General features: G+C 44.0%; 1 protein-coding gene across 1 annotated transcript; it reads right to left on the reverse strand.

Annotated features, from left to right (window-relative positions):
• Nucleotides 1-866: 866 nt before the first annotated feature.
• On the reverse strand, nucleotides 867-27,034 carry KDM4A (lysine demethylase 4A). Its single transcript, XM_056355852.1, has 22 exons — nucleotides 26,898-27,034; nucleotides 26,431-26,583; nucleotides 26,082-26,257; nucleotides 24,796-24,910; nucleotides 23,747-23,940; nucleotides 21,985-22,034; nucleotides 21,348-21,451; nucleotides 20,159-20,296; nucleotides 18,981-19,231; nucleotides 18,021-18,211; nucleotides 16,409-16,770; nucleotides 14,474-14,594; nucleotides 13,683-13,861; nucleotides 11,083-11,287; nucleotides 10,733-10,809; nucleotides 9,923-9,978; nucleotides 8,904-9,012; nucleotides 7,772-7,960; nucleotides 6,911-7,081; nucleotides 6,316-6,435; nucleotides 5,596-5,688; nucleotides 867-4,535 (listed from the first exon to the last, which is right to left on the reverse strand). The coding sequence occupies exons 2-22, from the start codon at nucleotides 26,566-26,568 to the stop codon at nucleotides 4,395-4,397; spliced, it is 3,180 nt and encodes a 1,059-aa protein (XP_056211827.1). The 5' UTR covers nucleotides 26,569-26,583; nucleotides 26,898-27,034; the 3' UTR covers nucleotides 867-4,394.
• Nucleotides 27,035-27,658: the final 624 nt, after the last annotated feature.

Raw genomic sequence — 27,658 nt, forward strand, 5'->3', positions numbered from 1 at the left:
AGCTACGCTCATTACTGGAACCAAGCAACAACACCCTCACACTCACCTGAAGTCTTGCACTCCACTCACCCAAGAGTAACCTAAAGCTGCTGAACAGCTCTAACAGCAATGCAAAGAAATGAAGAATTATTGCAGGAAAAGAGAAAAAAGGCTTATTTTGACTTTTAGCAATACCCCATGCTGTTCACGTTGAACGTAAAATACTACATGCTTCACACTAACCTAAATGTACACACTTAAAGCTTCTGTGCAACATCTACAACTTTGTCAGGGAAAAGGAGACGTTAACATTTTCCCCCACTGCAACAGCTGCTCCAGGAACACCTGGCACTTTATGCTCCAAAGACATGGGCTGAAATAATACTACAATGAATAAGCAAGTTATTCAAGGTTACTCTGTGTATCAGTAACAAAAATCCCTGAGCTAAGGTAGAATAATCTCCTTTCCCCGACTGCCAGTTCAGCAAGTTTTAACCAGCACTGCGAAATTCAAGAGTGAACATCGACGTAAAGAACAGTGCTGTTGGCCTCTGCACCCAGGTAAGATCTTCTGATTGACGACTCTTCTGGCACTGCCACTCTCAGCTACAGGGGGAACCTAAGGCAACTCAGCTCTTACTGCAGATGTGTCAGGTCTGTACTTCAATGAGGAGGGACGACTCTGGCTCTGTTCCTGCTCTAGTTGAAACAGCCCTTCTCGACTGAAACAGAACTCCACTTAGTGTCTCTGAGAGACATCCAAGAACTCATTGGATAAGCACTAAGGAGATGAGTATTAGAAAGGAATAATGCTAAAAGAAACATCAGAAGCATGGCGAGGATTTCCAAGTTACATTGCTTTAGTTCTTAAATTAGTCTACAGATGGTCAATTTTGAAATTAGATTTATTACTTAATCAAATTGAAAACAACATACAGGCTACCAGAGTCTTGATTCCATCCCATGTTTGCATTAAAAAAACCAAGCATAACTGCAGACATGTCAGACAATGGGAGCCCAGTTAGAGAATGGAAGAACAGAAATGCATTGGAAGCCTTGGGACATGTGGCTACTCTCCTCAAACAGTGCAGAATCAATTCAACCCAGCTCAAAACACTGGGAAGAGAGAAGGAGCAAGGAGAATGGGTCCTACTACTGACAGTACTGTCTCTGGTCACCTGAGGGGTCTGCTGACGGAGAAAGGTCCTCCAGCAGTCCAGCCACAGGCAGAAACACTACTGCAATCAGGTGCTTTACAAAGAATACAGCCACCTTTTTAGACCTTACGAAAAGTAATCACTGGCTTGCCAAGCTTACCCTGAATTAAGGGCAAGACACTATTTGTTTATACTAAAAATGCTTTTTAGGGGTCCAACCTGAACCAGTCGCAGATGGAAGCTTCATGAAAAGTGAAGTGAGGTCTACGGCCTGCAGCACCACAGGCAACAGACCTGACAAAGGGCCATCAGAGCTCCCGTGGGGCACATTGAGCAAGATTTCCTACCAAACACATTCGAGAAGTGCCTGCCTAGCCAATACTCAGGCAGCACCTTGCCCTCACTGGAATGATGTTGTAACAGGGATAAATACTCTTCTAAAAACAAACCACTGGAGAAAATTATCAATCAAGATCAAAGCACAGGTAACGGAAAGCATATGTACCTTTGAGACAGCTGCTCTGTGAAGAGCTTTTATTGCTACCTGTTATACTTCAAGCCATAAAACCAACTGTTCTTGCAAAGTCAAATAATATAGACCCCTCAAACATCAGGGTCACCAATTTTTAATTCAAGGACAGAAGCCAAAATGCAGTTCAATCACTGCAGTAAGTAAAGTACGCTCACATTTGAACGATGCAGCACAAGAACCGACAGGAAAATTGGGAAGGCCCTTTGTCTCAGAGTGCAGGATGGCAGCGGTTTCCACCACAGTGCAGCCAACTGACAACAGCAAATCTGGAGCCCACAGAAAATGCAGCATAACAAAGCTCCTCTTCCAGAACAAATACTAGGCATAGGGAGCTGTTGAAAGTCACTTGATACCGTTAGAGGTGAGTGGCAAAACCTGCTGCAGTTGAACAACAGGTCTCCAAACAAATCCAGCTGTTTTGTACTAGGTCATCATTTTAGGATGAAGTTGTCGAGCCAGGTGTTTGCAGAACAGGTAGCATGCGGCACCTAAAAGGTGCACTTAAGTTATATGGCAGTTTGGGAAGAAAGCCTGAACACAGGCACCTTTTCTGTGGAGGGAGAATGGCAGATGATACAGAGTGTATTTTCCAGTAATATACAGGTAGCATCCAGCCTACGAGTAGCTAATACCAAATTAACTCTGACAGAACAGAGGCAAGTTTCTTAAGGCCCGGCCAACTCTTCTCCACCTTTGCTCACAGCACATCACTTCAGAGAGGCTTACATAAAAGCTAAGACAATGTGCAATTTCATTCCCATTGCCTAGACCAGAGTAACTGCAGCTACTAGACTCTGGTCTTAACAGATCCTAGTTTTATCAAGCCAACTATATCATTAACGAGAAAACGATTTAATACCCTGAGACCAGGAGTTTTGGACATGGGGGGGGGGGGGAACCAACACAAAGGCAAGCCTTTCAGAATCTGTTTAAACCTTCCAATACTGATGAACGATGTATCCCACCACAAAAATGGGACAGAATATCTCTAAGCAAAACAGTGGTTGTGCAAATCTTTGCTACTCATATAAGCCTCTGGACCCTATAAAAATGTAGGGATAAGTTAGATTTTCTTTATAAAAAGTTGTAGTTTATTTCTTTGCTGATCAAGAGTTGTATCACTACACAATACTACATTTTATTGCTAGTCACAAATCGATGCACCGGGGTTTCAGAAGAGTTTGGTTTATAGCGTTCCTATGTAACAAAAGAAAAAAAAAAAGTTAAAAATCCAGACTTTGCAGACACACTGCCATGTCCCTATAGAAGCAGGGATGCATTAGGTCTGTTTCACTAGAAAATTCTCCTCTTGAACTGTTTCTGGAGAACACATGACCATGTTTTTCTCCAGCAGGAAAAGTCACCCCATCGTTCCATGCAAAAAGAAGGTGGCCAATCTGCTCCACAGCCTAAAACCCCTCTCCTACAGAATGGGAAAGGAACATTTATTTACACAGCTCCTACTGTGGTGTGTTAATGCTTACATTACTAGGAGCAAGTTGGCACATCTTCCAGGTACTCCTACTGCCCAGCTTAACTCAGCTTCCTATTGCTGGGGTAGCAAGTTCTCTCCAACATGGCTGAGATGTGCCTTACTAATACTCTATAAAAATGCTGTGATAACCTTTGCTAGACAGCAACACAGCAGCACTCCTGCTTCAGAAGAGCACTGCACAACCTTTCAGTAATACACACAGTTCAGTGCATGCTTTATCTGTCTCAGACCCAATATTAGCTGTTGTAAGCGAAAGCCTGCAGCCACACAACAGACAGTGCTCCCACAGAGGAGGTACTGCACTGCTTCAGATACTGCTGCCCCGTCATCTCCAATACTGTGATGCTTGCATTTCAAGAAGGGAGTTAGGACTCCGTCCCTTTGGTCATTATTGCCTTAGAGGGAATGGGGAGAAACTCAAAACTCTTTGGGAGCTGAAGGTCTACTGGGAGCTGAACGCCTATTCTTGTTAAAAGGCTGCACTGCGCACAGGGCTCCAGACAGATTTCATTGATTCTGAGGCACATACTATTACAGTTAAACTTAAGATTAAGTAAGTCAAAACGAATACCAGAACAAAATTATTAAATGGAGGTTAAATAATTTGTCCTATAGGATTCAATTTCACATTTCACCTGTTCACACAAGCACCTCCTGTCTGCCTGGACCTGAACAGCCTACAGCTCAACCCTCAGAAAGGAGGTGCTGAGAAACAAGAGACTGAAGCTGCTTGCGACAAAAAGATGGATATAAATATAAAAGGAGGTTCAATTTCAAGCACCAGTAATACTGCCTACTCAAGCCCAGGTGTAGTCACCAGGGAGATCCCAAAATCAGGAACATTATTCAATGAAAACAATAGACCGTACTACTCTGCAGCTGCCAAGATTTCTGGCTACAACTCCCAAAAGAGTTTGCCACCTGTCAAAATTGTCTCTAATAAAAAAGCAAGCCGGCTCAATGAGATGAAAGCAACACCCCCAAGCTGGCTTATTCAGTAGGGACCCAACTTCAGACCAGGAGTCTGCAGGCATCAGCTTCAGCAAACGGAATCTTGTTTCACTATCCAACAGCTGCCTTTCAGCTATTGCAGAGCATCAGCTTTTTAGCTTCCTTAAAAAACAAAACAAAAAAAACCCTGGATTCGAAGCATCCAAATATGGCCTGTTGTACTGGAACGTTTAAATCCTTGGGGCAGGTGGGCATCTTCTTCCTTTGCCACAGGCAGTGCTTACTCCATGATGGCCCGGTACAACGCAGGTTCAATGTAATCTTCACGGTAGCGTGAATTGATCACTCTTTGTCTCTTCCTCTCTTGTCTGACCTCTTTCTCTGCGAAGATCTCCGTGAAGCGCATATCCGAAGCTATTGACTAAGAGAAAAAAATAGAATTAGTCACTGGAGCACAGATCAAATCCCTGCCTCAACATCCTCCTACTGCATGTAAGAAAGAACCAGGCAGGAAACTTGGGAACTTTCAGCCTGCTACAAAAACTGACCAAACACAAGAAGAAAAATATTTAAGAAACTGGATTTAAAAGGCTGGGGATAAGTTTAAGGGAACTGTAATCAGAGATCTAAAGAATCACAGTTTTCAAATTTAAAAGTAGCGAATTTAAGTTCACAGTCACTTTCTTAAAGGAATAAACATGCTCATCTGTTCCAGCTTTCAAGCAGTCTAGTACATTTGGTGCCTTGTGGAGCAGGCATGTTTAAACACCTGGTCACAGGACTAAGCCATGATACGTTCTTCCTTAAACCTCCAACAGCCTGTGTGCCTGCCAAAAGGCTCTGCATTAGGGTGTGTATGATCACACTGTAAAGCAAGATACCCAGCATGCTGTCCACAGTTATGGTTTCTTATAGCAGGAAGCATAAGGCAACAGGAGAGGGACCCAAAGAGGCTGTGGGATCTCCATCCTTTGAGATAATCAAAACTTGACTGAAGAGAACACCAAGCAACCCTGCCCAACTATGTAGTTGCCCCTGCACGGAACAGCTGTCTGGAGCAGAGACCTGCAGAGGTCCTTTCCCACCTGGATTATTTTAGAATTTTAAAGAAATGGCAAGCTCTTTTCATGCCACCCCATTAAAGAGCTTTTCAGAACAAGGGGTACATGAAGGAACTTCACCATTCTTTGCAATGCAAATAAACAATGAAACTTAGGAACACAGGCATGAAAGGGTATTTACTTGCTGTCCCAAATAGTGACTCCATGCTATAAACTCCTATCACTACAGAATAATTTCAGTCTCTCCAGAGTGAGACAGAACTTTGCTTTTGTAGCCTGATCAAGCAAGTACCAAGCTCTGCAACAACTGAGGAGCACATCAGGTTGTGATCTTTTGCTGCCATGCACTCAGCTTGCTGTTCAAGGACAAATTAAGTTAAACGAGCTTCTTCAGTAGAAGTTTGCAGCCCATCTACCTACCAGCCTTGACTTCACTCTCTTAGGAAGCTCCTCTTCAAGAGTATACACATCATCCCTTTTCACCATCAGCTGTGATCCATCTTCAAATTCCACCTAGAAGAAAAACAGACATTGTTCTACCAGCAGTCAGGACCCTTGCACAGCTACCTAGAATTTGCCTTCTCCTCTCCAGAGACACCTCGTGAAATAATCTTCTACCACTTAAAATTTTTTAAGATCCACACACAGGTACGAACACTGCAACAGACCTTAACTAAAACCTCACCAATCCCATGACAGCAAAAGTAGCCCGGCAAACTTTGGGATATTCTTGTAATGCCAGACAAGACAGTGGGGCTGGTCACTTTAATACGGCCTGAATATTCATCCCTTTGGAAGTCTGCAAGGCATGATGCACTTCCACTAAAGAGAGAAAAGCAAACCCAAACTTTTTTTAAGGAGTTTAAGCTTTAGGAACATAGTCTGTGGAAGAACTACAGATCAGCAACTTTTCAGAAGGTGACACTTTCAAGTAGGTAGCCAGATATAAGTAGAGCTGCAAGCAATCACTTTGCTCTTAACTCTAGCAACTGTCACCAGCATCTGACATTGCTGACAACACTGAGTAACTTCCCTTGAAGTGTTTCAGTATGACTCCCCTAGAGCTCTGTTGGCTTTAAGAACAGCCCTGTTAACAAGATCAGCTTGTTATGAATGATGAATTTTCAGACAATTCTGTACCTGGTACATCTGGATGGCATGTGATGCGACAAACTTGGCTCCATAAACTTGTCCATCTGTCCATCTCACCTGCACAACTTCTCCTTCAGCAGGGGGACCTAACTGAAGACAGTCTCGACTCTACAGCATAAAGGAGGAAGGTGGGAGAGACAAGGAGCTTCCTTATGTGAAGATTCAGTAAGCAACCCGGTAGTCCATCCCAGTCACCCTGCACAACACCCCAACATTTACTCTATTTTAGGGATGGAGAACTAGGCCGAGAAACATCCATCTCTGTCACCTGTATTAAATCCCAACAGCAGGCCCAGCTTCATAGTACTACATGCAGGAATGGTATGCAAATATCAGCAAGTTTTCCTTCAGACCTACCACGGCTAAGCAGCCAAAGATCAGCTGCACTGCCTGTTACACCTGTTCCTACGTGCCCTCAGTTAAGTCAGTCTTATGTGCTGCCTTGGAGGTGTTACATCTCAGCCACAACATGACCTAGGGTTGGAACATTTACCAAATCCCCTGGTGTGTCTGCTCTGCAGCAGCAAGAGCTGACTTGCATCATGTGCCCTCTACCGGAGCCAGACTCCACTGCTTAACATACCACAATGTCCTCTGGATACAGGTTATCACTGAAGGAACCATCATCAAAGTTGACCTCGTAGAAAATCTCCTTTGCAAGGCTGACCACTTCACACTGATAGAATCGACCGTTCTTGTGCTTGCTGATGACTATCTGTCCAGGTGACAGATCCTGGAGTGCAGCCTTGGCTCGCTGAGAAGAGAAAAATCACTTCTTACACAATGACTCAACAAAGAATGTGTTGAGGACCATAGCTCCAGTGCTGGCAGACAAGGAAGCAAAATATTTCCGTTCAGGTGAGTAACTCTACTCAAGACACCATCAGTGGCATTTTTAGAAGAGTTCTGCCTCTGGAATTTCAAATGCTTAAAGCCTAATCTGTTAGATGCCACTGTCCTTAATTTACTTAGTGAATTAAGCTCTCAATTCTTCAGAGCAATGCAGGGCCTTTACAGTAAATACTCTCTAATAGACTGTTGTGGTTTTGATGGCTAAAAGGGCTACATGAGAACTTTATAAACTAATCAATCACTTAAACATGAAATTCTATGATCAACTCATGCAGCCTGCTGGAGTCCCAGCACTAACTCCTGCGTATTAAGTATCAGACCATAAACCCCACTATTATTCCCCATTACAACAGCCACAGGAGACATGTAATGCTCTCAGTTCTTCTGGGCTGCAAACCAAAATACAACTAAGATCACACAGAGCAGCAGCAAGGTTGAAATCTGAATCCAAGACCAACACCATTAGACTATACTGAACTTTGTGAGAGAGCCAAGCCTTCAATGAAGTTTTAAAAGAATCACACAATCTGAAAGTTTTCAGTCCCTCCAAGATACTGCAGGTCAAAGTCCTGGGAATGACACATCTACTCACCTCTGCCTGAGATGGAATCTTATGCCTGAAGCAGGTAATGAAGACAACAAATGGCCAGTCATCAGGCTGCATCATGACTCCTGCTGCTTGGGCACAGCTGACGTGAAAGGATGTGGGACACCGACCATGTGAACACTGTACACAGCAACCTGCAATTCTCTTTCTTCGTTTCTTGCAGAAGATGCATTTCTGTGGACAGGAAACTAGAGGTTATTGATCGGCACTAGCTTTTACCCAACATAAAGGGCTAGCTGGTCTAAGAGCCTGATACTGTGCCATTTACTCTCTGTGAGAGCATTGCTACTTTCTGATTACGAAGAAGCAGAAGGCTACCAGTTCTAGTTTATGACAAGGCAGTAATTTGCACATTTACAGTAACCCCACAGATGAAAAATGTACATTAAATATCTACCATCTCAACATGCATAAAGCATGCAAACCTGAGATCTCGGATTAAATCAGTCTACTACACTCCAAAGCCTACAGGGCCTTTCAGCACTTGGCTATTAAGTTATACAAGACAAGCAATAAGATTAGAATAATGGGGAAAGACCACAAAAATAACAACTAAAATTTTATCACCACTACCAGTGATCCAACTACACCTGCGTCAGTCAGGCCTGATGGGCTGTTGTAAGGAAAAGAATGTTATCTGAAATACATTAGCATATACAAAGCAATTAACATCAGTTTCCCCTCAACACTGAGCTCTTAGAAGAGTTAAGTACAGCTGCTTTCTTGCTGAAGGCATGCACCCATTATACAAATGCCTCCCACATCCTGCAGCATCTCAACAGCAGTCAATAAAGCAAGTTAAATACAGAGCTTAGAAAAATAACAACAACAAAAAAAAATCAAATACCGTCATTACAACACTGTATAAACGTCATTTACCACATACTGAAAAGTGTCCCCCTTGCCGGCTCATCTGAATAAACATATACTAGAAGAAGGAAGGTTCAAAAAAAGGGCAGGGACAACTGCCATTTCCAATACAAAGAACAGACCAGATTAATTTGCTCAATCTGGAGAGGAGATGCCTTGGGTTTAAAGGGATAAGCAAAGTCTCCCACATTCTGAACAGATGGAAGACACTGTGAAACTCCATCACTGAAGCACAGGTGACCCTTACCAGTCTGAAACGTTGCAGGGGGATTTTGCCAACATCTACAGGACTTCGCTCTGCGATGTTCACAAATTTCGCCTCCAGTACAGCTACAGCACACATCACATGAACCCACCTGTCAGGATAGAAGAGGAGAAAAATAAATTAGTATGCATCAGGCTGACAGGGGACACTTTGGAGTTTAAGTAAATACAGTTCTGGTGAAGTTTGCCAGATAAATCATGATAAACAGCCTCTGAGAACTAGCAGTGTGATCTTCCCTCCTACTGCTAGTAACAGGGCACACGTGGGGCAAAACCAAGAGTTTTTCATACTTGCAATCTACTACTAACAGGCTTAACAGGAGAGCAATTTAGTGTGGCTCATGCTGGCTGCATACCTGCATTATAAAAGCCTGCCTGATAGGTTTACTCCTTCACAAACCTGACCCATAGCAACTGCTCAGTCACTACCAAGTTACTTTTGAGACTGTGATCAGAGGTTGAGGCTTTACATAACATCCATAAAATTTCTGGAGGCAAAGTTTCAATTACTTCATGGTGCTACAGGTCAGTCCCACTGCTATTTTGTATCAAGTAACTTCAGGCAATCCACCACACCAAAGGACACAGGACAGGCAGCTGTACGCAGTATACTTGCTGCAGAGGTACCCTGAATTTCAGTATATCGTGCTACTTGAAGCTACAGTTGTCCTTGGTCTCCTTCGCCTCCACATATTACATGGAGAAATCAAAGTCCTCTACGAGAAGGTACCGAGAGATGTTTTCTCATGATGAATCTTATTTTTATGTGGTACATTATACCTCTGCACTATAGAATGCAAAGCAATTAACAACTGCTATCACCAGAATGAGGCATTACCCAAAGAGACGACAATTGCTGCCTGTGTCCAAAATGAACACGCTTTACCACAGTACCCCTGAGTAACAAAGCGTGAAAGGTGCTGTCGGTCACTCCATTACACCAAATGCAGACATTGGCTTTACTAGCTTCTCCCTTAAGATCAAAAAACCTGGAACACTCACTTGTCATCATTGGCTCTCTGCAGTGCTCCTCCTCGTAATGAACACAAACAGCAGTCCTGGCACAAGGAATAAAGCATTAGCTGAAAGAGTGAAGTCCAGAGCAGCACACTTGCTTTAGAACTTCCTCCTCAAAATGCACATCCAGAGGAAGAAAATGGTTTCACTGCCGGAACAGAGCTAACTACCTTGTACAGATCAGCCCTTTAGCTCTCAAAAGCTGCTGCCCTTAGGGCAACAAATACAGACTCCAAGTCTGTTGAAGACAAGCAGACCTACCACTGAAGACTTATTCAACTTGTTATGGGTTCCTTTTAAAGCCACAATACCCTATATCCTTTGAGGATGTGTTAAAGCATCTGGAACAAACACCAGCAAACAGAATTCGAAAGGTTGACCCATTCTGCTGCTTGAGAGTCTATATAGCTTTTTGAGGGAATATCATTCTTCTTGCATTCTTCACACGTGCACACCTCCCTAGTTATTAACAAAAGTTACTGTTTTAGAAACAGTAGCTACCATAAATTAAGACAGACAATGGAGCTGTTCCCACATTCATGCAGAGTATCTTCCCTGTGACTCAACTGAGCTCAGCAGCTTTGTACCGGTTAAAAGGACTGTATCACTTATATGGCTTACAAACCCCCAAAATACAAGACATCAGCTCCTAAACATTCTCTAAATTGCCTTCTTTTCAGAGAAGAGAATAAAACCCCCAAACAAAATACAAAACAAGACTAAGGAAATGTACTTTGTAAGCAAGTTCCCAGATGTACCAGGCTCTATCTGTGAGAATTCTATGAGAAACTTTACCTCTTCTAAGGCATTTTCTGTACACCTGGAGCACATCCAGTCTTCAGTGGCCTTGTCAGGGGACACACCATAACAACCTAGAACAGACACAATTCACTTAAGAGCTTCCCTAAACTCAGATCCACTCCCCTAGGTCCCAGAAATAAAGCAGAAATAAAAACCAACGAGCTTCCGGATGATGCTGTATATTTGAAAATATCTATGCAGCCAACTCCGTATTTCAACGGCCAGCACTCAAGCACGTATCATTCAGAGAAGGGCTGAACTTGGTCTGTTTGTGCATCACACAGGCTGCTAGAGGCTTGCTATAGAGAACACTAGAGTCTGGCGGTAAGTCTAGATGCACTCACTTGCATGAACACAGACATGGCAGTTCTTGCAGGTGATGAGTACACTGGTTCCATCTTCCTCTAAGTAGGGGGTTGAAAGGTTGAGGTCAGTGCTGCAGCCAGTTGTAGTAAAGCACATCTCAGGAATCAGGGGTTTGGTTCGGATCTTCCCATCCACAGCAGCTGGAGTTGCTCCAGAGTTTTGACTGTTGCCTCCACACTCTGCCTGTAAGGCACGGACAGGGAATTTCAGTTTTACCAGTAAAACTGCCTCATATAATCTTTACTCACCCATTATTCCATACATAAATCCAGTTTAAAGAAAGAATGAAGGTGCTGAAAAATTAAAGTTAGTGGGTTAGGTGAAAATATAGTTAGTTTATAAAATCCTCAGCTACCGCAGCTTCAGAATGAAATTGTTTTCTACCCAAATGGCTAAATGCAAGGTCTGAACTGCATCCCTCTAATGAGCAACAAGACACACATCAAACTGCATCTCTTCTGACAGAAGAGGTGGGATCACCATGCTCACCTCATGCTCTATGGGCAACACCTCTGCTGCAACCCCCGCCCAATACAGAGGATCATAATGTCGCTATCCAACATTGCACATTGCCTTACCTCAGTACAGGAGGATTATGATTACACAAACGAGATAACTACTGCAATCCACACAATTTTTTTGGTAGTGTACTTCTGAACAAATCTAATGGGCTTTGAAACTAATTTGTTCCTGAGAAATAAGCAGACTAAAAAGGCAGTTTCCCAGTTAAAGCTCAGGAGACTTTCAGGCTAATCTTGTGTGATTTATTCATCTAAACCAAAACACCACCATCAAACCAAACAGCAATTACATGTAAAGTTGACAGAGATATGCTTTCATTCAAGTTACTCTTCTTAACAGCTAAACAGAAATTAATTTTTCTCTTTGAAGAAATGTTTCAAACCATCTTTTGCACCTCACAGGCCACCACAAAAGTACCTTGCCTAATCTTTTTAAAATATTATTAGCAAAAATTGCAGTAGCAGAATGAAGCTGCACTGTCCCTCCTATAGTGCATCAAAAGGTAGGGGGAAAAAAAGTCCAGGTAAAGATCACAGTTGGAAGGAAACCGATGTGTTTTTAACAAATCTTGCTTATTCAGATTATGTAAAACTTACTGATTTAAACTGAACATCGCATGCCAAGCAAAAGACTAAATGACTGAGGGAAATCTATAACAAAGTTGAAGAAAATGCAACTTCTTTTGTTTCCGAGCAGCTAGATACTTTCCTTCACAAAGGCAAAGTGAATATTTGTCTGGCGTTTTGTGCCAATTTTTTTATTTGAATGGGTAACTGAAGTGAGTTCCCAGACTTGCTACAGAGCCTTTGTTCTAACTTCAGAAAGTCTAACCACAGCTCAAATTTTGGAAGAGTTTCTGCTTTACTGCCTGGTGTGGACAGACATTTAAAAACCTGCAGCTAGAGTTTTCTGCTTAATAGCATTTAGAACACAAAAAAGGAGCTAACAGAACTTAAACTGTCCTCAAATTAACTTTATACGTTACCAGCACTAGTGAAATCCCCATGTACTATGCAGCTTCTATGTAGAATTAATTTCCAGTCCTAACAAGAACCTACTCTCAGAAATAGCAAGATTGAACAGACTAAAGTCCGTGGGTTTTATGGCAATTACACAATATAAACCCTCAACAAAAGTTTGAGGTCTTTGTTTCCAAAACTGTGGTGAACATGTTTCTAGTGCCACCATCATCATACAGTGATCTCAAATGAATCAAATATGCTTAGCACATGGGAAAGGACAAACTATCTCTAAGTTGCAGGTCAAACACGCAATCAGACAACTATTCAAGCTACCTCCAAACTGCATAGCTTATGCACAGCAAAAAATTCAGTGGGCCTCCTGCCTAAACATTTCATCAACATGACAGAGGGGTTCTGCAACCTATCCCAAGCCTTACATTGCTACAGGTGCTGCACTTCATTAAAGCACATTTTCACACACCACAGCTACTGGCAACACAGATATACTCCAAGACAAGACAGCTTTCTATCTTGTCTATTTTCTATCTATGCCATCCACAAACATAACCCTACATCACAGGATCAGAGAATCACAGAAGACCGAGTTGGAAGGAACCCTTAAGGATCAAGTCCGACTCCCTGCTTTTCACAGGACTATCTAACACTAAAGCAAACATCAGCACACTCCCTGTCTTTCTCAGGTTCAGGTGCTTCAGGCTCCTTGCCAGCTCCCCAAAGACCACGTGCTATCAGCGGACTTAGTGTTTTTTTAAAAAGTGTGGAAGTGAAGGTGTCAGTCTGGAAAACAAATGGGATTTTATGATCAGCTCCATTTCATGGTTCCACAGAACACAAAAGCTTCTGCTGAACAGCAGCTCTGAGCGAGCCCCTGGGAACCCACAGGCAGACCATCCCAGGTGTGGTGAGGTTCACCCAGTTGTACTCTGCCAGAATAATTCCTTGAAAAGACTGCAACACTGATAGGGCTTTTGTTAACTAGCAAAATGCAAATTGACACTTAAAAAACTATGCACAGCAGTGGCAGCCTATTCAGTTATCTCTACTGATTACATTAAAAGACTTTGTCTACATACCTGATACGTCTGGAAGAGCATACAAACAGCACAGTAAGGAGACTGTTGAGCCATGGTCCGATTGTATTCTTTTTCAGCCTCAAAATTTGGTGGCCGGTTCTGCCACAGCTGGCTAAGTGGCTTGGCCCATGCTTCTGTTTCCTCAGCCTCTTCTTCCAGAGTTACTTGCTCTGATGCCTCTGTGATAACAGATCATTAACTCTGTGATTAAGTGTCCTTTTAGAGATACCCTTCTTGCAAACTAAATTAAATAAGGCAAACCAAGAAGGGCGATGGGGACCAGTAACTTGGTCTCGTTTTAAGAAGCTTCTACTAATCAAGCAACTGTGCAGACACAGGATAGTTTTATTGGCTGAGGACAGCACCAGCTCCAAATTATGTCAAGACTAAGACTGTCAGCTAACGAATCTTGTGGTGGTGTTTGTTTGTTGTTGGGGCTTTTTGTTTTGTTTTTTTTGTTGTTGTTTTTTAGATCATGAATATTTACATCAATTACTGGAATGCTCCAAGGCAGATGCAATTATGGAACAGTTTCTCTTTAATTTTCCTTTCAGAGTTGTGACTTTCCAAAGAATGGAACACGAAAGAAAGAAGTCACCATTCAAGAGAGAAGTTTAATGATGCAAGCACAGACAAAAAAAAAAAAAAAAGTGCGATAAGCACCTTGTCTAGGATGCAGAGGTGTCACTTGCTGACTCCTGTTTATTGCCAGTTATTTAATGGAATATCCCACACTGCCCACAGAAGCTGAGGCCTCTACAGTTTCCCAAAGAGCATAAGGCCTTACTTACCATCATCACTAATGCAGTCTTTAACCAAGAGAGGGTGATGGCGTGGGAGCTTGCTCAATGGCTGGCGACGACACTTGGACTTCTTACTCTCCTTCATTGACCTTATGTATTCCTTTGCTACCTGGACAAGGAGAAGCAGTTCAGCAGTCAATTAGCCCGTGTCCTTTTGACATTAAAGGGATTTATTTTCAACACAAAGAAACCTCCACAAAATGCACACATACTTCCACGATTTTATATCTAACAAACTAACTTCAGCTCTAAACTAGCTAAATTTTTGAAAGAACTGCTTGCAGCACTTTTGCTAGGAAAAGACAGATAGAACTGTATAGCTGTTGAGCGGCTGAGCTATCAGAATAGAGACTTTTCACAGATCCCAGCATAACTTTTCATGCAAGTCTGTTTATATCAGAATCATGTAACAGAAACAAAGACAAGTTGAATGGCTCGGCTCAGAAAAGCCACAGTAAGTTGTGTCATGCATTCTGAGGAAATCTTCAGTTTGTGTGTCAACTTAAAAATCCCAAATTTAAAAACAAATAAAAAGCAGTAAAATAAATTTTAAAAGTTACAGAGTTCATTGGCATCTCAAACTAACAGGCTTATTTTAAATGAAGGAAACATTCACTCTGTCTGCTTATTACTTGCATTGATGTCTTTCCAGACAGACTGGAAGAAGGAGCCTACAGCAGTAGTTACTTCCTCTTCCCTTAGCCTTATGTAAAAACAAGTGACACACTGACAAAATTATTACTAACCTGACAAGCAAGGCAATAAAGGCAATGATTTTAACATCTCAGGAAGTCTCTCAGTAGATAAGAACCCCCTTTTTTCTTTTTTTGAATCTGTTATTCCTTTAAGAGCAGAAGCAAATCTTAGATTAAATGCATCTTACGTCTTTTTAAAATCTCTTCTTTTCATAAAAGAAGCCAGAAGAGAGCATAACAATCATTATCTCTGATCTCCTACAGACAGTTGGATACAAGACTTCTAAGAAACAGAAATGCTTTTATTCAAATGGAAATTAGCATTCCCCGTTACCATCTGATGGAAAATTTATTTCCAAATACACCATACTGGGGAAAATGATCTAGACCCATTAAAGATTTCACCTTTTCACTGTACGGAGTATGCAATGAAGCCATCAGTATTGGCAACAGAATTTCTTTAGTTCAAATATCTGTGAGAACTCTTTCTCATTTCAGCTTAATTAACAACAGATTTGCCCATGCGCCGTTTCATTTGTGTAATTCCTGAATTTCAAAACCATAATCATTATCCGCCTCCCACGGTCTAAACACAGATTTAAAGAGGGAAACAAAATAATCTGAAAAGACACCACCAGGTAAGATTTTAACTGTTACAGCCTTCTCTTAGGCTGTCTAATGAAACATTCATTGGCAGCGCTTAAACACTCAGATTCACATTCTCCCAACCAAGAATCTTTGTTCTGTCATTTCTTTTTTAAAATGGGGCACACAGAGGTACACATGTACGTGATTTTATATTAAAAAAAAATCACCAAACATTTTCAATGTGTTCATAGTAAAGGCTGCACTGAACTAGATTCATTTTAGGTACAAACAAGTGTCTATTAATATAAAAGGACCTGAATCAGCCTGTAACATTACCATGTCAGAACTACCAAGCTACCCTTTCCCTTAAAGCACTTAAATATTTTAGAGAAGTTCTCAAAACAAGGGATCTCCTTGTTTTCTAGAAGAGGTAAGAGTGTAAGTCTTTCATCTTAATTCTTGTTTGTTTAGCAAAACTCATAGGTATTAAAAAAAAAAACAAACACTGACAACTAAGCAACCTGCTATGCAAACACTAATGGAATGAAAACGTAATCTGTGCAGATTGGAAGTTTTGTCACAGCAAATCCATGACCACGTAATACGGCCCTTAAGCTTTCAGTACTCTTGCCATTCATACCTCTGCCAGTTCTTGCTCATTCACACTGGCGGTGGCACTGGCCTTCTTTCCTGAAGTCTGTTCATTGTCAGATCCGCTGGCATCCCCTTTAGCATAGCTATGGACTGTAAGCACCCCAGCTGGCCCAGGAAGAGTTCGTTTTGCCAGTGGATCAGTCGATTCAGAGTCTGAACAACCAGAATACGCAGGCGAGCTGGACAGAACACTGGACGTTGCACTCTGCTTTGAAGCTGGCAATGCTGAAGTGGAATTTGAAGCATGTGAAATGGAAAGATCCAATGCAGCTGCTTCTTGTTCTTCCTCTTCTTCCTCCTCAAGCTTCACTGTTTTCAGTTCCTCAAATTTGGCTGAGTCCACACGATCTAGAAGAAAGGATATACTGACTTTTTCTAAAGTCTGGGCAGCAGAGAGAACATTTGTGTAACCACCTGCACAAAGCCAAAATAAGAAAGCAAACTACTACACAAAAAAACCACACTAGGTCATGTAAAGAGCAGATAATTAATTCAGACACCCATAAACTCAGGAGTGGCTTAGCAAGAGAGAGAATAAGAGTGTCTGCTCATTGCCTCTTCCAGTACAATAACTAGGATATATCAAACAAACCCAGCAGACAGTGAGTTCAAAATAAACAGAGATGACACTTTATACAGTGCAGCTAAACAGCCCAACCTCTGGCCACATGATGCTGTAGGTAAGAGGCTACAAGTGTTCATGGGAGACTTTAATACAAGAAAAATAAAAGGCCACAAACCAACAGAAGATTATTAAATACAAGCTGCAGAGGGCTGGAAAATAGAATACTGGACAGAGGCATTCCCTGTTCTTATACTGTTTCATGGGCCCCTTGCTCCTCCCTTAACAGCAAGGATAAGTGACCCATTACAAGCCACATCAATTTTCCTACAGCTTACTTATGACCAAATTACAAATAAAAGATCCATACAGTATACCAGACCCATGCTACCAGGAAGTGTGCTTATGTTTTACTAAGCAATTTCTATAAACAGGTCACATTAAAGTCCTCTGTAACCCTGTTGTGTAGACTAATTGAGGCATCCAATACGTCTCTGCATGCAGACAGGCAAAATAAAAAAAGCAAAAATCAAAAGCTAAAACCCACCAATTTCTTAAGCAGGTCTCATGCAATACTTTCTGTCCCACTGAATTCAGCTGAAAGGCAACATCCCTGTGATCTACCTGGTCAGCTACAGGATGGCTGCCTACACCTTTGCTTTCCACCAACATTTTTTTTATATAATTCTCACTGGGGAGTTATCCACAGATAGGTCACAAAAGCTAACAACTCCAGCTGTGGTTATTTCATTTACTCAGACCAGTGGCAGAAGTGTCAGAAAAACTTACCTAAAGGGCACAACCTAAAATTGTTCTAGATGCACCTTTTGGCCTTGAAAAAAATCAATCCGTAATGTCATGACTAGATTTCTGAAGTGCTTGCCATGGCTCTGACAAACTAGCATCTGTGTTTTCGGACATGACAACATCCTACCAACTTTCATATGAAAGTGCCCCAGATTCAGCTAGCAGCTTCTCTCCCTGAAGAGTAATAACCTGTCCCCTCATACCATGATAAAGCTTGACACACAGTTACCTGGCAGCTTGAGTCTTTGTTCACCTTGCTGCACCAGTTCACTCGTAGCTCTCTCACGGGGCTCTGCCATGTCTGCTTCATAGTGTGTGGAACTCAGCTCCTCCTTGGGGAAAGCCTCGCTCTCACTCACCTCCTGAGGCACTTCCAGGCAGACCCTGTGTCTTTTTGTTCCTATGCGATGCTTGGGGATGCTGTAGAAGACAAATCCGTACGTCAGGTTACCAAACACGTAAGTGTGTTGAATTTCTGTCTGGATGCACAACATACAACCTGGTTTGGATCAGCATCTGGCAAGCCAAACAGTTTCCAAACTATTTGGAAGTGGGTTTTTTGCCTTTACAGAATGAGAGTCAGTAATCCTTAGGGATGACTCCTCAGTATGGGTTAATCATGTACTAGGCAGCTATGTTCCAGCCAGGCATTCTTTACCTTTAACAGAAGAAAAACCCACAAACCCAAACAAAATCAAACCCAACAGAAAAACCCACCAAAGACAGCTTTAGGAATAGTAGCTGACACTGATTGAAGAAGATTTAACTGCAAGGTGTAAAACAATCAGCCTGCCCTCCTTCAGCAACTAGAAACTGCACACCGATGTCACAATATGCAGTACTGATAGTATCAGAATTTGCTAGCCTGTATCGTCCCACGACCCCAGTACACCCTCTTTTTCTTCTGGCCTCCCAGTGTACAGTGCGCACTCCTAGTCCACGCTTTGGATGCCTGTCCAAAGATGAAGAACTACCTTCCAAGCTGATGCATTTCCTGTCTACCACAGACTATCATCAATGTGGACTGAAATAGTAAAAAAAAACATTTAAGACTAAACCGTATTCCCAAGAAAGCAGATTACTGCTAACTCTGACTGCTGTTTTCTATCAGAATGGCAAACATTCAATTGCAGCTGGGCCCAATTTCCAATAATCCAAGAGAAAAGCAGAAGACAATATAAAGTGCTACCTTTTCGTCTCATCTCCATCCACCTCATCTTTACACATCTCTCCCGTTTCCATTTCCTCAGCACACTGTTTCCCATTCTTGACTCTTTGCATGAGATCCCCTTTAAGGAACTCTGCTGCCTCTGGGGTTGGAAGAGCATGGTCAATGACAGTCACATCCTTCCCGGCTTTCCAAAGCTTGTAACGGTCTGGCTGGTACTTCCTCACAAACACATCCATGGAGATCTTCACCATGTCCTTCCGACATGAGCACTGAAGTCGCAGAAAACAGTCAAGTAAAGGCCACATACTCAACAATTCTACTCTGCACTTCCCTATCACTTTGCTTTCACAAGCTTAACTGAAGAAAAAAACCCACAAACCCAGAGCCACATGTAATTGATCCTCAGAACTCTCAGACTCTTTCCTAGGAAATCAAAAGGGCATATATTAAGTTACTAGAGACCAGGCAGAGAAGCCAGCAAAAAACGACAAAACAGAAACCCAGACATTATCGCAGTAACTAAGAAAGCAAGCTCACCAGCCTATTTAGAGCATTGCTGGTAGAAGCTGACTGTTTTAAAATGAGGTCATACAAAAACAGCCAGCAAAACCACGGACTATAACGAGGAAGATGGAGCCGTACAAACTCTGGGCCTACGCAGAGCAGCAGAGGTTGCCCTCCTCTGGGCATGGTTACAAGAAGTGCTACAAAGCATTTGCCTAAATGTAACTTCTGAAAACATAACTCATGTTTGTAAGGCACCTCTACATGGATGTAACACTATCCAGCCTAAAGGTTCAGCCAAGATACTTACTTTGATAAGTGACTTAAGTTACTGAAGTCATACTTCCAGGCTATGTGGTCAATAAATAATGGTTAAAATATCAGACAAAATACTGGTGAGTCCTGACCACCAAGCACGCCCTTTCATCTCTGGAAAGCCAACCAGTCCCCTGCTTTTCTTTGAAGCCTCAGCTGATCTGCACAATGCTAAAACACGTTACATGCTATCCATAGTTGAAGCAAGGACATGAAACAGGAGGCTGACTGGACATTGTAACCGTATCAGAAGGCAAACATTGCATCTTAAACGGACAAAGCACTGAACTCACTCCCTTAGAAGAAGCATTGAGGTCTTGATGAGCAGCAGAACATTAGGTTATTTGTACACAACAGGACAACAACTGACCACTTACCAGTACAGACTGCTTCCCGTACTCGATCCACCGAAGAGTAGCAAAGTTGGTAGATTCAGCACAGTTAAAGCCATGATTAAAGCCAGCGTGATAGCTATAAGGAAAGGTTATCATGAACTCTCCAGCCTCCTGTGTCACCTAGAAGACAATTGAGACATCCCACTGTTATTCACAGCTTAAAAGTCTACTTGATGGGTCTGAATAAAAGGAGCTCCTGTACCCCTCATGCAGTGCACCTGACATCCCCACCCACAGATGGTGGCCAGAGTTACTTGCTGCAATGGAGAGACTCAATACGGACCTTCACTATTCTCCTAGTTAAGTATCTGATACTGGAAAGCAACGCTTAACAGATTTTTACTAAAACACAACACAACTGGTCAACCAGAAGTGGTTATACATACGAAATACTCTGTGACAAGCCATCTGAAGGTCGTAAAGGTAATTATCTGTATCAGCTCCAGGTTTGGCTGAACAGTATTTAAGGCCAGTAAAATTTCTGCCCACACACAATTTGGATATTTACTACTGTTTTCTTTTGCTGTTCATATTCAAGTACAACTCCCTGCGAGCCTTCCACTGCTGCTCTTCAACATTTCCCTACTGTTCATGACAACAAAACCCTTCAGCTGCCCACACAGATGAGACAGTACTTCTGAATAAGGGCTCACAGCCTGTATCTTCAATGGGGGGTGGAGATGGCAGGTTACCACCCAAGAAAGTAAGGAAGTCTATTCAGTTATTAATGGAATGAAAAAAAATATTAATAGAGAATAAGCTATATTTTCTACTGAGGAAGCAGATCACAACAAATGAAATCAGCAGGGAACAAGTCTGAAACAAAGGGGACAAGTCTGAAACAAAAAAAGAACAATCTTCACTGAATACACAGTGAAGCTGTGAAGTTAATCTGACACAGTATGTTGTGCATAGTTTTAAGTTAAAAAAAAAAAAAATCACAGAAGACAGAGCCTTTTTTTTTTTAATAGTCCTTGACAGATTTTTCTGTCTCAAACTCTTTCAGGTCCCAACTGCCAGATAAATGGAGGTACAGTGGGAAAGGACTGCCTTATACCCTCCCTGTTCCGATTTTCCTCTCTAAACATCTACTTTTGGCTGCTGTTAGAGATGAGACAGGGCTGCATGAACCTCTTGACTGAGCGGGTATAACAGTGATTACTTTTCTAACCTTATCAAATGGGATGCCATATTTCTTCAGAATTGATGGAGAGATGAGGGTCATCTTGTGACGGAGAAACGCTTCACAGCTTTGGGCACTTCCTGGGAAGAAACCTGTTTAAAATAAAGGCAAAGAGAGTTGTTACCATTCTGCTGTGAATAAAATTAATTCTTCAGTAATTTTTAGGAAAAGTTATTGTCTAAACAATATTCTTCCCTAGGCCTAGAAGTTTGGACCACCTTATTTGAAGTGCGCTAGCTGGCACTAAGATGAAAAAGCATAACTCCTGGAGATTTATCTTTAACAGATCATACCAGTTTGAAAGAGCATAAGAAAGACTGCATGTAGAAGGATCTTCCCTTGGCTATAAACTTCCAGTTCTAATAATCAATAGTTAAGTATTTTCTCATTCAAGGTTAGACAGACCACAACTGCTTTATTTGTGATGTCACATTTATCTTGCATGTATACTATAAACACTCAGAATAATATGAACTATAATCTAAAAGGCAAATTATCAATTCAGTCGTGCCAGCCTGCGCTCTTATGAACATCACAAGCATATCATATTCTTAAATGAGCTGAAACCCGCTGCGGCTGTCCATCCCACTTTCTGCAAAAGGCATGATGTGAATTGCCTGATTACCTTTTGCAAGTCTCTCCAGTCGCTTCCCATGCTCTGGAGGGATAGAGTACCTGCAGTCATAAGAACAAGTCTGTTGAATTCAAGTGACAAGACAAAATCTCAAAGTCTGACTGGAAATCACAAATGGGCATGCAAACGTGAAGCCCATCTACATGGGCTGGAAGGGGGATCTGGGCAACTACAGGCCTGTCAGTCTGATCTCGGTGCCAAGGAAGATTACAGAGCAGATCAGCTTGAGTGCCATCATGCAGCATGTACAGGACAACCAGGGGATCAGGCCCAGTGAGCATGCGTTTATGAAAGGCAGGTCCTGCCTGACTAACCTGATCTCCTTCTATGACAAAGTGACCCACTTAGTGCATCAAGGAAAGGCTGTGGATGTTGTCTACCTAGACTTTAGTAAAGCCTTTAAAAAAAAACTAAAAAAAATCCTCCGTCTATTCACTAACTCTTTCAAAATTTGATGATATAAAGCTAAAACTCTTTACCGAGGACTTTTACCTCTCTGTCCCAAGAAAAATCAAGAGCCAAAAGCTGTCCATCTCCTCCACTGACTTTTGCTTAAGCAGTCAAGGAAGTAAAAGGTCTGATGTATTCAATTAGCAGATCTGCACAGCAAAACATGAGTTGCAAGCAGGGAAGACTACTTCTTCACCCATCTCCAGTTCACAGTCATGCAATTGCCAGTAAACTCAGTACAAGGAGGAACATAGAGAAAGAGAGAAAATGGAATCATCTCTTTCAGCTGCTCAGACCAATATGGGACTGAGTCAGACACAATGCCACATCCTTGATGTGCACAACTTGCAGCACGCTCTTTAGGGCTATGTCTCTGCCCGCACATTTTTGTGGGTGTCAAAAAACTCCTAGTTGGTTTGACTACAGTAAATAAAACCACCTGCTTAGCTTACTTTCTCTCTGGAATAGAGTGCTATATTCTTGATGAGTTTCTTGTTAAATTAAGGTATCAGCAAAGTGAACTTCTTCCATGTACTACTCTACAAGCAGCAACGGCCAAAAGGTTTATCTGAAGGAACTATTTTGTTTTGTGTTCCCATGCAATTGCCACTGCATGGGGTTGTTCACTGGTCACATAGCGCTAGCTATTATTTTTTGCTTCAAAGTTGTATTAAAAGGCAGCCAAAAATACTAGTTTCCAACAAAAGTGCCATGGAAACAATTGTTGAAGTTGCTTGAGAAATTTACTTGTGAACAGAAGGGAATGATTCACTCCTAAAATGCGACCCATGCTACAGAAAAATTCGGGAGCCTCCCCAAAAACTAAGCAGGAAAGCTCAGATGCTGGATAAACCACTCAGCAAGATCCACTAGGCTGCTTTATCTATGATAAATAGCTACATTTCAAAGTCTATTAAAAGTTGCCTGTTCCCCTAATGCCTGCATGACAATAGGCACATTACCTCTGTATGGTCATTTTAGAGCCTCAGGAAATCATAAGCAAGTTTTCCAAGTTCTGGCCCTGTTGCAGCATAAAGCGTCCACCCTATATTATAATTCTGAAGAACTCTCTACATCAGGATAGCAAATGGACTTTCTAGAAGGTAACCAAAAAACTTCTGGGGACAAGCACTGTTTGCAATTCCTTATTGCTTTCCAGTGTTCTTGTCATCAGATACAACTGCAGTGCAAGACTGGAGGGATGGCCATTTCCTTAGTCAACTCTCGTAACTTCACAACTTTGATTTCAGTATTTTATGGTATTGTGTTTCTACATCTAGAAGCTTCCCTAGAAAAAACTTACCATGACTTGGGTTCCCCAAAATGCAGGTAATTAATACTGTAGAGATCCATGTCCTCGGTATGCCAAGCAAAGGAAGTTTTCCACATGCCGAAATACAGGTAAGGAGTATTCACTCCTTCAATGGTTATACCGCTTTCATTCTCCACAATATCCAGGATCGTGTTCAATCTGCCAATGTTCCATGCGTCTACATGCTGCAAAACACGAGTCTCATGTTAAACAAGCATTATGAAGAACAGAACCACACAACTAAGATGACCACTGCAAAAGCGATCAGACACTTGGGAAACAGTACATCAAGACAAATCATCTACTGGCACAGCTCAGACCATTAGCTAGTTCACCTAAAACAAAAGTTTTGCATGGTGTTAGCTTACATACCGATTATTTACTAGCCACCTTTATGGAGGGGAAAAAAGAAATAATGTTGTCATCCAACATAACGATTAGGAAGGAGAAATAACCATGAAGCTATGGACTTTACAGAACAGTAGTGTGAGGCTGAGATGATGTTTAAATCCCCTTGAACAGAAACACTTTTCATTCCAAACAGCTTTTGAAAGAGTAAATCATCATAATTTAGGAGACTAGCAAGTAGAATGCATACTCTTTTCTAATGCTCATCATCCTAACACTTAATGGGCAGAGCACTGTCCCCCAAAAATACATGCGCTAGCAGATACCAGAGCAGTGCGTGTTCAATGATCAACACTTGCAACTCTCATATGCCATTCAGGACAAAGCAGGATAAAAGCAACAGCTGGACAACAGCGGGTTTTGCTTTCTTGAACTAAACTGTAGTATACTGAAGCACTAACAGAGGTCCCTTAGATCATTATGTCCATTAGCTTTCTTTAACCATTTGGGTTAGATGAAGAGTATGTTATAAGCATACGGTTTATCGTGTTCCCGCCTACTCCAGAAGCTGGAACTCTGCTAAGACTATCATTAACTCTTCCTGAAGGTGAAGAATCAAATGTTACATTAGTATTTATGGAATGCAATATACAGGGATAACTGTTGCTTGAGAACCAAAACAGTTTTCTTGCCTTGTCATAAAGCGTGCCATTAACATCAGCACCGTAGATTGGGGCATTGAACGTAAGGTTCTTCCAGTATTTTCGTTCTAGGTCTTCAAAGTCCGTGTAGCGGGGTGTGCAGTATCTGTAAAGAGATCAAAGATACTAAAGACTTAGCAGTCTGATAATGAATCCAAAGCAACATTTTCCACTACCGAAAGAATCAAAAGCTACAACAGGAATACCCAATGCATGTCATCAGCCACACCACTAACAACCAGAACAGCAATGAGAGCAGCTCTGTTCCTGTGAGCTGGGAACAAAAGATTGGAAGGAAAATTACTTTCCCCATTTCTCAGTTTACTTTCGCTTTTACTTTGTGCACTTCTCTCAGGTCAGAACAATTTCACTTTCTAGCTGTCAAGAGGAAGGGATGGAGTCAAAACCAGAAGTGATACAACATACAGCTTGGGAAAAAAACCCAGAAACAAACCCCGAAGTTTTCTGCCATTGTAGAAGTACCAAACATTTTCAGACTCACCTGCTAGTAAACTGGTCAAGCATGTTCAATTTACCAACAAAATACCTGCTCTTGATGTCCTTTCCCTGGAAACTACAGACCAGTCTCTGTGCAGCACTGGGGGATCAAATTTACACTTTAACCCTACCTAATGTGTGTATATTCCAGATAATTATATATACAGCATAAAAGAGAAATTTTTTCATTGAATTATTGTATTAGAGAAAAAGAATCCTAAGACACCTGATGTGTACTGCTCTTGCAAGATACAATACGCTTCAGCTGACTGCCTGCGGCTGGCAATTCCCATGCGGTTTCTAAACGGTTATTTCAAAGGCTTTTTTGCTTAAAACTCCTTTTAAAGCCATCTTTTTTCTGTCTCCTTTCTCATGTCATGAAATTTCCCTTTTCTGCTACTCTGCGAGTATTTTGATGGCCCCAGGTAGCTAACCAGGGACAGACAGACAGGAGTCCGCAGCAGAAAGTTCTGCTGGCTTTACATCTCCTTTCGCCAGAGGACACGAGTGACACAGGTCCCCATCCTCACGGCCAGCATCACAAGCACACCTCATCTGCTCGGGGTGTTATGCTCATGCTTCCGACCGGTACCTGCATGTAGCAGGGACCTGGCGCGGGGGGAACTGGGGGAGACCCGGCCCGGGGGGAACTGGGGGGGGACGCGGAACGGGGGGGAGCCGGGGGGGACGCGGAACCGGGGGGGAGCCGGGGGGGGCCGACACCCGCAGCAGCCATCTGCGGTCGGGCCGGAGCCGTGTGCGCGGAGGCGCGGACGCACTTGTCGCTGTTGGCGATCCTGCGGAACTCGCGGACCGTCATGGCCTTCTTCTGGATGTTGTACTGCGTGAAGAGGCCGGACTGCCCCGTCACCACCTGCTGGATGGGCGCCGGGATGACGAGCTCGTCGATGTCATCGTAGCACTGCCGCGGCTTCCACTCCTTCGGGGGCACGATCTGCGGGGAGCAAAGCGCGGCTCAGCGCCGGGCCGCGGACCGGGGCCGGACCCCCGCGGCCGGGGCCCGCCCGCCCCGTCGGGCGAACAAAGGGCGGAGGCGGCCCGGCCCCGCTGGGCGGCCGCGGGCCGGGCCCGGTGCGAGGCCTGCGCCGGGGGGGGGTGGGGTCGCACCTTGGCCAGCCCGGCACGGTGGGCGCCCTGCGACTCCACGTAGGCGATGTACCGGCTGAAGTCCCGGAACTGCTCCATGGTGGGGCGGAAGGTCATGATCCGCGCGCTGGGGTTGAGGCTCTCCAGCTCCGAGGCCATGTTGCCGGGCCGGCCCTGCGCGGAGGCGGGGGGGGGTGGTGTGGGGGGAGGGGGCGGGTCACCCCGCGCACCCCTCCCCCACGCCGCCCCGCCGCTCCGGGCGCCCCGCCCTCTCCGCCCGCCGGCCAATCGCCGCGGGGTCCGCACCAGCCCTGCCTCCCCATTGGCGGAGGGCGCCTGCCCGTCAGGACCGCGGCTCTCTTTCCTCCTCACGGCGGAGAACGCCACCGATTCACGCCCCTCCCCCTCCTTCCCCTCCACCGCCCCCCCCGGCCGGGGCGAGCCCGTTCCGACGCGGAGGGGTTCGAGTCCCCGCCCGGCGTGCTCACGTCAGCGGGGCGTCCCTCTTCTTCGCCTCCTCCGCCCTCCCCCAGGTCTAACGCCCGGCCGCCGTATCCCTCCGCACCACGCGCCCAATGAGTCCGACGGGCCGCCGACGCCACCGCGGCCGTTCCCCACCGCCCGCGCCCCGCCCTGCCGCCCCGGCCCGCCCCCTTCCCCTCCACCGCCCGCCCCGCGTCCGCCGCCGCAGCCAATCGCCGCCCGCTTCCGCTTCACAGCCAATAGGAATTCGACGGCTTGCCGGGGCGGGCCAGCGAATCAGGAGGCCGGGAGCGGGGCGGTTGCTAGGCGGACGGGCCGAGGGCCGGGCCGGCCGTCGCTAGGGGCGGTTGCTAGGGAGGCCCGGGCCTACTCGAGGCTCCCGGGGAGGCTGGGCCGGGGGCGGCTGGGCCCACCCGCGTCCCCGCCTCCGGGTCCCCGGGGCCACCCGCAGGGGGTGGGTCCAGAGCCCAGGCCGGGGGGCAGCGCAGCCTCACAACGGCCCGGGGCAGGCCCGGGCTGCGCGGGGCTGCCGGCTTAGCCGTCGGAATAGGGCAGGCCGCTGGCGTGCGGGACCCTGTGAGTGGGTGCTCCCTGCTGGGAGCTGATGGGTCTCAGGCGCTGCACGGCGACGTGCAATAGGCACGTGCCAATTGAACTTATTAAGCCAGCTAATTATACTCCTACAATTTATGTCTGTAAGCAAAGCCAAAGTAGAATTTGATACTATGCAAACTTCTGGCAGCGAAGCGCAACCTGGGGCTGGGCC

Source organism: Falco biarmicus, chromosome 11 (assembly GCF_023638135.1).
Source record: "Falco biarmicus isolate bFalBia1 chromosome 11, bFalBia1.pri, whole genome shotgun sequence".
NCBI classification, from domain to species: Eukaryota; Metazoa; Chordata; class Aves; order Falconiformes; family Falconidae; genus Falco; species Falco biarmicus.